This window comes from Triturus cristatus, chromosome 2_1 (assembly GCF_964204655.1).
Source record: "Triturus cristatus chromosome 2_1, aTriCri1.1, whole genome shotgun sequence".
Lineage (NCBI taxonomy): Eukaryota > Metazoa > Chordata > Amphibia > Caudata > Salamandridae > Triturus > Triturus cristatus.
The window spans coordinates 885,192,296-885,206,827 of NC_140581.1; the positions used below are offsets into that span (position 1 = coordinate 885,192,296).

Genomic DNA, 14,532 nt, shown 5'->3' on the forward strand with positions numbered 1-14,532 from the left:
TTTAGTTTAAAAAACGTATTTCGGGTTGTGAGCCATAAGGTTTTGTAACTCTGCAAACCCTACAACGTCTGTTGGTGACCTGAAGTGTGCAAAGGTGCGAACTTGCTAATTGGACTGTAATAGTTTCTGAGGTCTTTGGGCACCATTGCTGAATGGAAGTCCTCACCACAGATATTGATTAGTAACTACTGACAGTCTCAGTATCCAGAGAAAAATGCCTCACAATTATTGATTTCTGAACATGAAGGAAGAGATTGTATGGTGATGCAAACCTCAAGGAGATTGAATGGGTAAGTGGGAAAGACATAGAAAAGCATTAGTGAGGATAAAACATTTAGACAGTTAGGTACTTCCACCAGAAAAGTCTTGACTGAGAAGCACACTTTAATCCTTCTAGAATTTGTAGTGGTCCTGCTGTTAGCTGTAGGAGTCAAGTCCTTACAGTAATTTCACAGTTACCTTTGTACTAGTCAGATCTTATTTCCTTCAACTGATAAACCTGGCAGAAGAGTGTTCACTGTGGAAGTGATGAGTCTGGTTAAGGTCGAGAATATTTTAGTGGTTTCTTATGATTTTTTCTTTTTTTACCAGGGTTGAAGCACTACTCAAAGTCCCAGACATGTGAATGGTAGCTGGCTTGAAAAACGCTGGGCAACAGCAGAACTTAATTCCTAGATCCATAGCAGAGCAGAATACTTTACCTTGACCATTCATGATGGCATTGTCTGAAAAAATTCCTTGACACTTTCCTAGGCAAAGCATGATCTGTGATCAAGGCTCAGATGTCTATAGACAATTTGTATTCACCTGTCTTGGATTTTAACGTGACATCAAACTGTGGGACTTTAGACATGACCTTAAAAAATTACTAATAAGTGTATCCATTCTAAAAAACCCTTGAAGATGACATGGAAACCTATTGGAATGTGCTATGTATAGGGGTTGTCATGTCCTTGAATGACACAGACAGACAAATGATGAAATGGAAAGAGTACTTATGGCTCAGCTTGGCACAGGCATTTTCTGCTTTCCAAATTCTGATTATGCTTTCTTTGACGTCTGCATTACTTACACGTACTGTTTCTTCAGATGTGGGCTTGAGCCTCACTCACATGTCTATAACAATATTTATCTGGAAAAAGCAGTGTCATATTCATTGATGATATTTTTTTCAAAAATGTGCTTTAACACAACAGTTTGACACAATGGAATTTGAGTGAAACTGACATTTAATACTATTTTACAACCATCACCTGTAAACTTCCTAGTCAAAGGATTGTTTACAGAATAGAAAAATGAAATACAAGATGATGATTAACTTTAATAATGAAATCAACATTAGCATATGTATCCATTTTGTGTTCTGTAAATTAGGCATTATATGAAGCTGGAGAGAAGATAAAATCACCAAATATGGGTGTGTTCATTGACATATTTACGTCAAGGAGTTTTGGCCACCTTAACAGAGGTAAGTTACTTTTAAACAACTGTAGGTCCCTTTTGCATCAAATGAAAATGTAAATACTTAAGTTAATAAAATACAATTTAAGAACTTGTCTTTAATATGAGAAACCATCAAGTAATAACTGATTTGTGTCATAAGGAGAAATGTATGAAGTTGTGAACTGATTAGAAATGGCAGCCCTAGAGGTACTTCACAGCAGGTAGAAATCATTCTGGCTGCTTCTTAGGGCGCCTCAGGGTAAAAAGTGGACTGTTGCAGCCCTGCTGCAGCCCCTTCCTAAGTACCCTTCTATCACTGACCAATGTTCCTTTAGCGTTCTCTACTCCTGGCACATTCACCTGAATCTATGTTAACACCATTCAAGCAACATTGCCTCATCTCTGTGTTCCCTGATAGAAATGTTATCGGTACGGAGGTCAATTTCCCTTTAATGACTCAGACACTGACACATTCCCTCACAGACCCACTCAGACACTCATGCACACATTCACAGGCCCACTCATGTTCTCCTGCACTTACGAACACACCCATACAGACACTCATGCACACACAGAACCATTGATATTCTGACATGCTCTCTCACAGACCCACTAAGACAATAATGCACCCACTCAGAGACTCACACACCCACTCACAGATATACTCAGACACTCTCACTCACAGACCCACTCAGAGACCGACTCAGACACTAATGCAAACACTCACAGACCCACTCAGGCTCATACTCTTACTTACAGACCCACTCAGAGACTCACTCACCCACTCACAGACCCACTCAGAAACCCATGAACTCAATCACAGGCTGACTCATACACTCATGAAGGTACTTGCAAACCCACTCAGACACTCATGCACCCACTCAAATACCCACTTAGACACTCATGCACCCACTCATAGACTCAATAAAACACTCATGTACTCACTCACAGACTGACTCACACACATGGAGGTATTCCCAAACACTCAGATACTCTCCCTTCTACTCAGAGACCCACTCAGACACTTGTGCACCCACTCTAACACCCATTCAAACACTCATGCACCCACTCACAGACCCACTCTGACACTCTCACCCCCAGTGAAACAATTATGCAGCCATTCCCAGGCCAACTGAGACACTCACAGACCGACTCACACATCCACTGAGACAATCACAAACTCAAACACACACCCACTGAGACACTCATGCACTCACTCACGCGCTCACTCTCAAAGATTGCAGGTTACAGTTAAGAAGTAAAATAAAAAAACATTAGAAAATCAATGAAAAAAACAAAGGTTACATGGATGTTATAGTTAGGAAATAGAATATAAAAAAGCTTAGAAATTCACTGAAAAAAATAAAGGTTACAGGGATGTAATAGTTAGAAAATAGAATTAAAAAAACATAGAAATTCTCTAAAAAAACAATGGCTACAGGGACGTTCTAATTAGGCTCACCTTTCACTCTTACAAAACCATAGAGAACATTAGTAGTTATAATTACCTGAGCTAATCACCATTCCTTGCAGATGCCCCCCCCCCACTTGTTTCCCCATTGTAGAATGCTGGATGCTGTTTTTTTACTCAGATAGTGCACTAGGACCTGCTCACCAGGCCCCAGTGCCGTGATCTTTCCCCTAAAAGTGATGTGAATTAGTACACCCAATTGGCAAGGTACTGTGCCCCTTGATATGTCCCTAGTATATGGTACCTGTGGTACCCAGGGCAAAATAGGTAAAGGGGTCAACAGAGCTGCAATGCTGTATTGTGCCACCCGGGCTGACCCAAGTAAAAGTGTTTCTGCAGATCTGCCATTGCAGCTCTGAACGAGCAGCCTGTTTTTGCTCGAGAGTCAACAAAGGAAAAACAAGCAGATGATGGATGGAGTGTTGAAACTCTTCAGACACTCACCCCCAGTCACAGATCTGGGTTGAATCCATCATCGTTCTTTAGCTCACTTTGCCACCTCAGTTCAGACCTAGCCATATGCAAATCAGTCTTGACCATGTGCCTCATGGGAACAGTCCAGCCTGAACTGCCAAGCCAGGTCTTCCCTGAACCAGAAACAAACATCCTGGGTCGGGCTTTGGGGTAACACCCCTCATCAGCCAGGATAACTTGAATCCAGTGGCAAAGTGAGCAAGGGGCCCATGTCTAGGCATACCCTGCCAAATTAGGGTGACCGAAGCAAACAGAAGGAGATGATGGATGGAGTGCTGAAACTTTTTAAACACTCACCCCCAAGTCATGGATCTGGGTTGAATCCATCATCGTTATTTAGCTCCCTTCGCTGTCTCAGTTCAGACCTAGCCATATGCAAATCAGTCTTGACCCTGTGCCTCATGGGGACAGTCTAGCCCTAACTTCCCTGAACCAGAGCAGCATCCTGGGACTGGTTTAGGGGTAACACCCCTCATCAGCCAGGCTAGCCTGAATCCAGTGGCAAAGTGAGCAAGGTACCCATGTCTGGGCATACCCGGCCAAGTTAGGGTGAACAAAGCAAACGCAATGAGATGATGGCTTGAGTGCTAAAATGTTTTAGACACTCACCCCCAGTCACAGATCTGGGTTGAATCCATTATTGTCCTTTAGCTCACTTTGCCATCTCAGTCCAGACCTACCCATCTGTAAATCAGTCTTGACTCTGTGCCTCATTGGAACGGTCCAGCCCAAACTGCCAAACCAGGTCTTCCCTGAATCAGAAACAAGCATCCTGGGACAGGTTTCCGGTTAAAACCCCTCATCAGCCAGGCTAGCTTGAATCCAGTGGCAAAGTGAGCAAGGTACCCATGTCTGGGCATACCCTGCCAACTTAGGGTGAACAAAGCAAACTCAAGGAGATGATGGATGGAGAGATGAAACCTTTTAGACACTCATCCCCAGTCACAGATCTGGGTTGAATCCATCATTGTTCTTTAGCTTACTTTGACACCTCAGCTCAGACCCAGCAATATGCACATCAATCTTGACCCTGTGCCTCATGGGAATAGTCCAGCCTGAACTGCCAGAAACAAGCATTCCCGAGACCGGTTTGGGGGTAACACCCCTCATCCGCCAGGCTAGCTTGAATCCAGTGGCAAAGTGAGCAAGAGACCCATGTCTGGGCATACCCTGGACACGCCATGTGCTATAGAGTTACACCATTGCCCACATATACGTAAGTCACTCTTAAGGTTTTCCTCCTAGGCCCAGGAGGAAGAGAGCATTATATTAAAGGTATGGATATATATGTTTATACATATACAACCCTACATTAACCCCGTAAAGCAAGGTTTTACTGTACACGACCGGTGGTCCATAGAAGAATATGGGGGGATGGCTACCGGGAAAACTCGAGGTAGCCAGCTCCATTATGGAATGACCAAATTGTGCTGTGTTTAGTGTCAAACACTGTGCTTTTTTACCCCAACATGATTCTGGTGTCGATGGTGAGCTGGCATGCACAGGGGTGCCACACTGAGTGGTTGCCCCCTAAGATACAGAGACCCAGTGCCTTGGTGGGCTCCCTGAGTCAGTTGCCACCAAGACAAGAGTCTGCCCTCCGGCAGGTCATTCTCGCATGTCCACAGGCTAGGAGACAAAGGACCAGGGTAGGACAGAGATCCCATCTCTACCCTTCCAGGATGGCTAGTGAAAGAGTAATCAAGGCGGTGAGCCTCAAAGGCTTCACAGCCCTTGATATGTAATAAACCTGTCCCCCAGTGGAGGACAAAGCCTTTCCCACTCTGTCCAGCCTGACAAACAGGAACATTTGTTATGCAGAAGGTGTACACCCCCAAAAGGCTAGTGATACCTTAAGGGTTGGGCAGGAAGTCCGTACAGCAAAGGAAGGGTTTTGCAATGTTGGAAGACCATGAAATAGAGGACTCTGGGTAGAAAGGTGACATACACTCACAGAATGTTGTCACCACAGAGGTGGGTTAGCCACATGGACCAGTAGCCCATTGGACACTGTCCCTCACACCCTTAATGCACCCTAAAAATAAGATTCAAGGGACTCCCCTGGAATCAGATCCTCGCTATGCGAAGATAGTGCCCTGAAGAGACCATATACTCGAACTGTGTATTCAACATGTGTCGGTGGTGAAAGCTCATTGCTCCCAGCAAGAGGGACTCCAGTGGATGCCAGAAACCAAAACAGACTCCCTTGGATTGGTGGGACCAGTCAACTGCAAGCTGCAGGAAAATCAACGTGCTGAGTGACAAGAGTTGCAACCCGCTGAGCCTGTCACGAGTGAGTCCAAAGAGAAGTAGTGCCCTACAAGTCTAGAGTGTTCACTGATCTTTCTCCAAGTTTCCAGCCACTATTCTACTCCTGTCGACCTACAGCTATGAGATAGCTGTGGGCTACATTTGCCGCAGCCAAGTCTTGCTGATCACCAGTCAGATGATCGACTCCTTGAGTGACATCTCCAGCCTGACGGCAGCTTCGAGCAACGATGACAAACATCATGAATGACCCCACTGCTGTGTTCCTGCATCTTGAAGTTGGAGTTGTCGAGTGTGGGAAAGCATCTTTGGCATGACCTGCCCCCAGTAATTGACAGCTGCCAGCTACCTCTGCATCTGGAGCCGCCGAGCAAGGTAGAGAATCCAGCTGTTGAACTCGGGTCCTAGAACCCCAAAGACTTCTACGCTTCTGGGGTAGAGTGGAACTCCATCTCCAAGTGTGGTTTTGTCAAGTGCTGCAAGAATGATAGCTCCTGTTGAGTACCAAAGATAGCCAAGTCACCTATGATCCTGGACTCCCTGGGCAAGGTAACAAAATAATGACTATTGGAACTTAATCTAGGTACCCGCATGACCTTTTCCACAAGAGGGTTAGTTTGAACTCATCCTGATAGTGTCACCTGTGTTTTTCCCATTGACTTCAACGGGACTAGTTTGAAAGATTTACTGTATTTATTTTTTAATACTTTCAAAAATCAACAACTGCGGTTGTATGTAAGATACAAAGTTCATTTTTATAAATTGGTGTCAAGGTCTCTTGAGTCATGTCACTTACATAGTGTCAATAATCAATATTGGTATTATGAAATGCTTAACACATGTTCCTCTAAGCACACCTGACTGCTCTGTGCTACACTACACTACCAGCTCTGAGCTGAATTTGAGGTCCACTTTTGTCTATTGTGTTAGTATTACATGATAAGGCCCACCAGCCCAAAACATAATACATCCACCTTGCAACAATGTTTTAGTGGTTGTATGGGTATGTGAGTGTCTGTGTGAGTGGCTGTATGGATGTGTTAGTGGGTTTGTGAGTAGCTGTATGGGTGAGCGAGTGGATGTGTGACTGGCTGTATTGGACAGTGAGCAGGTGTGTGACTGGGTGTATAGATGAGTCAGTGGCTGCCTGATGGGCTGCATAGTTGTGTGAGTGGGTGTGTACATAGCTGTATGGGTGACTTAGTGTCTGTGTGAGTGACTTCATTGCTAAGCGTGAGAGGGGCTGTATAGGTTAATGAGTAGTAGTTTGAGTGTGTGTGTATAGGTAAGGCACTGGGTATGAGTACCTGTATAGGAGACTGAAAGTCCATGTGAATGGGTGTTAAGAGTCAGTGAGTAGGTGTGTGAGTGGTTTTATGGATGTGTGAAAGGGTATGTGACTGGTTATGTGAGTGAGTTTGCAGCTGCATGATTGTCTGTATTGGTGAGTGTTAGGGTACATAAGTGGCTGTATGGGTGTGTGAATGGGTGTGTAAGTGGGTACATTGGTGAGTAGGTTGGTTTGTGAGTGTCTCTCTGGGTAAGTGACTGGTTGTGTGACTGGCTATATGGCTGAGTAAGTGAGTGTGAAAGAGGTTGTAAGGGAGAGTGTGTGGTTGTCTTAGTGACTGTTTAGGTGACTGAGTACATGTGTTAGTATGTGTATGAGTAAGTGAGTGGGAATGTGAGCATCTGTATGGGTGAGTGACTGGTTGTGTGAGTGCCTGTATGAGTGAGTTAGTGGGTGTGTGAGTGGCTCTATGGATGAGAGTGTGTGTGTGTCAGAAGCTATATGAGTCTGTGAATGGGTATGTGAGTGATTGTGTTGGTATGTGAGTAGATGTATGAGTGGTTTATGTGGGTGTGAGTGGGTGTGTGAGTGGTTCTGTAGATGATGTCATCAGTAATGTCATCAGTGGTGCAATGTTTGATGTCATCAGTGATGTCACTGAGCATGCCATGAGTGATGTAATATGTGGGGTTATAAAGCAGTTCATTGTGGGGCAAAGGTTATTGGTAACTCAGGTAAGTATAACTGCTGAACTTCTATGGTTTGGTTTTTTATGAGTGAAATGTAAGCCTAACCATAACATTCCTGTAACTATAGTGTTTTTTTCAGTGTTCAGGGAATATGTGTCGAAGGTCAAGATGTGACCGAAATGCATTAGGAAATGCCACTTTGGAAATAAATTCTTTCAATTACCGGAAGGAGTGCGGCTCATTCCTTTCTCAGGCAGAGTGGTTTGGTAGATGTTTAAGTGTCTTGGTCCAGCCCTGAGCTACGCACCGCCTGTCAAGAGCGCCAGAAATCACCCGAAAACGGACCATTCTTGTGGAAGTGGAAACACGTAGGGTGTTTTGGTGCCGCCAAGGAATGGACTTTGGTTTGGGGCCCCAGCAATGTCAAAATTAATTTGTCTGGGGACTCCGGTGTGGTAAAATGGAGCACGAACATTAACAGCAGCGCCCACTGGAGTGTAAAAATTAGGAGGTTTGCAGCGCACTACATGGTCCAGCATGCCAAAAATTAGCCTAACGAGGCGCCCACCAGGGGGCCAACATTGTACATTTAAATGGCAATTGTCGTGTTGGTGTGCTGCTTTTACCTCGAGTTGCTGTGGCTCCTCTCTGACGAAGCTCAAGATGTGACCGAAATGCATTAGGAAATGCCACTTTGGAAATAAATTCTTTCAATTACCGGAAGGAGTGCGGCTCATTCCTTTTTCAGGCAGAGAGGTTTGGTAGATGTTTAAGTGGCTTGGTCCAGCCCTGAGCTATGCACCGCCTGTCAAGAGCGCCAGAAATCACCCGAAAACAGACCATTCTTGTGGAAGTGGAAACACGGAGGGTGTTTTGGTGCCGCCAAGGAATGGACTTTGGTTTGGGGCCCCAGCAATGTCAAAATTAATTTGTCTGGGGACTCCGGTGTGCGAAAATGGAACACGAACATTAACAGCAGCGCCCACTGGAGGGTAAAAATTAGAAGGTTTACAGCGCACTACATGGTCCAGCATGCCAAAAATTAGCCTAACGAGGCACCCACCAGGGGGCAAACATTGTACTTTTAAATGGCAATTGTCGTGTTGGTGTGCTGCTTTTACCTCTAGTTGCTGTGGCTCCCCTCTGACGAAGGTCAAGATGTGACCGAAATGCATTAGGAAATGCCACTTTGGAAATAAATTCTTTCAATTACCGGAAGGAGTGCGGCTCATTCCTTTCTCAGGCAGAGAGGTTTGGTAGATATATATATATTCACTTAAAAAACCATAGGTTTCACACGTGTTATAGTTAGGTGGACATTTCACTCGTAAAAAAACAATGAAATTCCACCGTTATAGTTAGTTCAGATAACTATAACTCGCGCGCCCGCAATCCAGTGCTCATGACGTCACATATTTCATCACTCATGACATGGTCAGTGGCATCACTCATGACATCACTGATGACATCATCCTTGTGATAGAGTGCGGTCGCGCGAGTTATAGTTATCTGAACTAACTATAACGGTGGAATTTCATTGGTTTTTTACGAGTGAAATGTCCACCTAACTATAACATGTGTGAAACCTATGGTTTTTTAAGTGAATTTGCAAGGTTTTTTAAATGCTAATTCCTAACTATAACGTGTGTGAAACCTATGGTTTTTTAAGTGAATTTGTACGGTTTTTTAAATGCTAATTTTTTTTTTTAATGGTTTATCATCGTGCGCGCACGGTGCGCGCACCCCGCGATTTAAGAAAAAATATATATATATATGTGTTTTACCCTTCGGGGTCCTTTAGGGACCCCCTGACAAAGGCTAGGGGGTCAGGAACTCTCTACCCTGCCCCCTTCTCACGTTTGCCACCTCTCTTTTTCACTCTCGCACCCACAACAAACAAAATGGCGGCCGACGCTTCCTGATTTCGACCGATTCGAATGTTGACTGTCATGAATCCACCAATCAAAATTACGCTCGCGCACGTTAGGGTGCGCGCACGGTGCGCGGCTATAGATATGTCTGTGCTTTTAAATGCAATTTTCTCAAAAACTACTGAACAGATTGACTCCATATATGCAAAAGGCACTTCTTTGACCTGAGGACTACCTCTCTGCCAAATTTCAAGTAATTCTGTTCAGCCGTTCGGGCTGTACCTTCGACTAAAGGTCCTATGGGAAAATGCATGGGTAAAACGCGTTTTGGGACTCCCCTTTTTTCTCGGCTCCCGCTTGACAAATCACCCCGAGACTTTCAGGGTAGGAGCTGAACAGAGTGCCCCATTAGTTTTGAAAATTTCGCAAGGATTCGTCAACCGGTGCCAAAGTTATTCAAAATAGAATTTTCAGATTTCCTATGGAAACACGGTCCTAACTATAACTATCTACTGGCGACCGCCAGTAGATAATATATATGTATATATATATATATATATATATATATATATATATATATATATCATATATATGTCCGTCTCCGTCTTTGGCGCGAAGCTGCAGAGGGACGGAGTATTTTGATATATATATATATATACACATATATTATCTACTGGCGGTCGCCAGTAGATAGTTATAGTTAGGACCGTGTTTCCATAGGAAATCTCAAAATTCTATTTTGAATAACTTTGGCGCCGGTTGACGAATCCTCGCGAAATTTTCAAAACTAATGGGGCGCTCCGTTCAGCTCCTACCCTGAAAGTCTCGGGGTGATTCGTCAAGCGGGGGCCGAGAAAAAAGGGGGGACCCAAAACGCGTTTTCCCCATGCATTTTTCCATAGGACCTTTAGACGCAGCTACAGCCCGAACGGCTGAACATAATTACTTGAAATTTGGCAGAGAGGTAGCCATAAGGTCAAGGAAGTGCCTTTTGCAGGTCTGGTGTAAATCTGTTCAGTATTTCCTAAGAAAATAGCATTTAAAAGCATATCAATATCTATACGCGCGCACCCTGCGAGCACCCTAACGTGCGCGAGCGTAATTCTGATTGGTGGTTACATGTTAGTCAACGTTCGAATCGGTCGAAATCAGGAAGTGTCGGCCGCCATTTTGTTTGTTTTCAGTGCGAGAGTGAAAAAGGAAGGTGGTGAACGTGAAAAGGGGGCAGGGTAGAGAGTTCCTGACCCCCTAGCCTTTGTCAGGGGGTCCCTGAAGGACCCCGAAGGCAAAAAAAAAAAAAATATTTATTTTTTTTAAAAATCGTGGGGGTGCGCGCACCGTGCGCGCACGGTGAACCCCCCCCCCCCCAAAAAAAAAAAAAATACATATTTTTTTTTAAAAATCGCGTGGTGCGCGCACCGTGCGCGCACGGTGAAAACAAAAAAACAAAAAAAATGTTAATACGTAGTTTATTGTAAAATAAATATATAAAAAAAATAATAATACATAAATAAATTAGCATTTAAAAAACCGTACAAATTCACTGAAAAAACCATAGGTTTCACACACGTTATAGTTAGGAATTAGCATTTAAAAAACCTTGCAAATTCCCTTAAAAAGCCATAGGTTTCACACATGTTATCTGAACTAACTATAACGGGGGAATTTCATTGTTTTTTTACAAGTGAAATATCCACCTAACTATAACATGTGTGAAACCTATGGTTTTTTAAGTGAATATATATATGTATATACAAATATATATATAGAGATACAGTTCAATGCTCACACAGAGTCTGAATGAGCCCGACACATCACAGGATTTGAGACAACTGGATGTATTACAACAATTCTTTGCAGCGCGTGGTGTGCATGATTGAAAGAAACGCTAAGGCAGACGCATTTCAGCCGTCTAGGCTTTCTTCAGTGCCTGGTTTCAAAGCCGGTTCTTGCACCTGGAGCTGATTTATATCTCGTGGTGATGTTGTAACCACGCCCAACGTTACGATGATGACAGCTCCTCCTCTGCTTCGATGCAATATTTTTCACGCTGACCATTGCTCCGCTGCATGCTGGTAAACTGAGTCACGATGTGGCTACACCTACAGTGAGGGGTTTTACCAAACACCAAGTAGCGTCCCAAATGCGATTGGCAGCCTGACTCAGCTCACCACCAGCCACAAATCCAAGGAGATAGGGGGCCCGATTCACAGAACTAACTTAAGACAAAATCCTAAACTTACTACCATTTTGGTATTCACAGAAGGCACTTAGGAGTCCTAAAGTTAGGAGTCCTAAACTTAGGACTACTAAATTGAGAAAAATCCTAATTTTAAGACTTTCGGTATTCACAGAAGGCATTTAGGAGTCCTAAAGTTAGGACTCCTAACTTCTGTGAATACCGAAATGAGTAAGTGCCTTCTGTGAATACCAAAATGAGTAAGTGCCTTCTGTGAATACCAAAATGGTAGTAAGTTTAGGATTTAGTCGTAAGTTAGTTCTGTGAATCGGGCCCAGGGTGTTTAAGTTGAAACCAGCTAATTCCCCGTAGTCAAATCTACAGCCTCTCTCCCCGTGTAGAAAGTGAAACACAGCAGTAATACGACTGCTTGGGGGCTGACACGTTGTATTAGAGTACATAGTCCACAGTTGCTGGCTTCACGTGTCACTCGAGACCCAGAGGGGCTGTCGGAGACCTGAGCCTGCTACTGGTCCAAAGATACATTCCAATACTCACACAGAGTCCGAATGAGCCCGACACATCGCAGGATTTGAGACAGCTGGATTTATTACAACAATTCTTTGCAGCGCGTGGTATGCATGATTGAAAGAAACGCTAAGGCAGATGCATTTCAGCCATCTAGGCTTTCTTCAGTGCCTGTTTTCAGAGCCGGTTCTTGCACCTAGAGCTGATTTGTATCTCGCGGTGATGTTGTAACCATGCCCAATGTTACGATGATGACAGCTCCTCCTCTGCTTCGCTGCAATATTTCTCGCGCTGACCATTGCTCCGCTGCATACTGGTAAACTGAGTCACGATGTGGCTACAACTACAGTGAGGGGTTTTACCAACCACCAAGTGGCGTCCCAAATGTGATTGGCAGCCTGACTCAGCTCACCACCAGACACGAATCCAAGGAGATAGGGTGTTTAAGTTGAAACCAGCTGATTCCCCCGTAGTCAAATCTACAGCCTCTCTCCCCATGCAGAAAGTGAAACATAGTGGTAATACGACCGCTTGGGGGGGTTACATGTTGTATTAGAATACATAGTCCACAGTTGCTGGCTTCACGTGTCACTCCAGACAGAGAGGGGGTGTCGGAGACCTGAGCCTGCTACTGGTCCAAACATACAGTCCAATGCTCACACAGAGTCCGAATGAGCCCGACACATCACAGGATTTGAGACATCTGGATTTATTACAACAATTCTTTGCAACGCGTGGCATGCATGATTGAAAGAAACGCTAAGGCAGACGTGTTTCAGCCGTCCATATATATAAATATATATATATCTATATCTATATTATATATATATGTATATACATATACACATGTATACATATATACATATATATATTTATATATATATATATTAGTTTTTGCTATGTACAATTACCCATTGTGGTAGTTATTCAACAAATATGAGCAAATTTTATTCATGTGTCAATAAGGTTATACATAGATGGATTTAAACCAAAGTTACATTATGTATTAGGATTTTTATAAAATATGAGTGGTTATTTAAACCCTGTTTTTTTTAATCCCCTTTTAACCATATATGATTGTTTTTAATGAATATATTTATATATTTATTCATATATTTATTGACCATGAGGTTCGTTTGGTATTTAGACCATAACATTTGCATCTGTTTGTACATAGCATTATTTTGCACATTTAGTATTGTTACAATGCTAAGAATATTGATTTGTTTATTACAAACTTGAACTTATACAGTGGAAAGGGAATTTGGAAGCATTAAGCTGGTATGTTGTCTATGTCTATGATTTTGACACAGCAGAGCCTGTCGTTCCCTTCCCGCGCAGTGTCACTTTAAATGGTGTAACGTCAATCATGTGGTGTATCATGTGACCAAGGCTCTTTGGGAGCTGAAACGCGTAATGGCGGCGGTGCAGGGCACGGAATAATCTTTGAAATCACAGAATCTGGGTTCGCCTCGTCTTTCCAAGAAAATATACGGATTGTGGGCGAGTGTTGGTGATATATATATATATATATATATATATATATATATATATATATATATATATATATATATAATCTACAGGCGGTCGCCAGTAGATAGTTATAGTTAGGACCGAGTTCCCATAGGAAATCTGAAAATTCTATTTTGAATAACTTTGCCGCCGGTTGACTTATCTTCGTGAAATTTTCAAAACGAATGGGGCGCTCCGCTCAGCTCCTTCCCTGAAAGTCTCGGGGCGATTCGTCAAGCGGGGGCTGAGAAAAAAGGGGGGTCCCAAAACGCGTTTTTCCCATGCATTTTCCCATAGGACCTTTAGTCGAAGGTACAGCCCGAACGGCTGAACAGAATTACTTGAAATTTGGCAAAGAGGCAGTCCTCAGGTCAGGCATGTGCCTTTTGCATATATGGTGTCAATCTGTTCAGTAGTTCCTGAGAAAATTGCAGTTAAAAGTTCATAAATATCTATATGCGCGCATCGGGCGCACACGGTGCTCGCACGGGCGCACACCAAATGTCCGCGAGAGTAATTCTGATTGGTGGTTAGATGTCAGTCAACATTCCAATCGGTAGAAATCAGGAAGTGTCGGATGCCATTTTGTGTGTGACAGTGAAAAAGAAAGGTGGAGAATGTGAAAAGGGGGCAGGGTAGAGAGTTCCTGACCCCCTAGCCTTTGTCAGGGGGTCCCTGAAGGACCCCGAAGGGTGAAAAAAACATTTTATTTTTTTTCAAAAAATCGCGGGGTGCGCGCACGGTGCGCGCACCCCCCAGCCGCCATTTTGAGTTTTAGAGGCAGAAGAGAACTAAAAACACAAGTG

At 43.6% G+C, this 14,532-nt stretch overlaps 1 protein-coding gene across 2 annotated transcripts in view; it reads left to right on the forward strand.

Annotated features, from left to right (window-relative positions):
- The window catches only part of LOC146866039 (annexin A1-like), a 253,724-nt gene that overhangs the window by 134,504 nt on the left and 104,688 nt on the right, over positions 1-14,532 (forward strand). For both annotated transcript variants that reach the window (XM_085633058.1, XM_085633057.1), the window contains one exon: positions 1,375-1,468. In XM_085633058.1, coding sequence (XP_085489184.1) covers positions 1,375-1,468 — 94 coding nt within the window. The remainder of the gene's footprint in view (positions 1-1,374; positions 1,469-14,532) is intronic.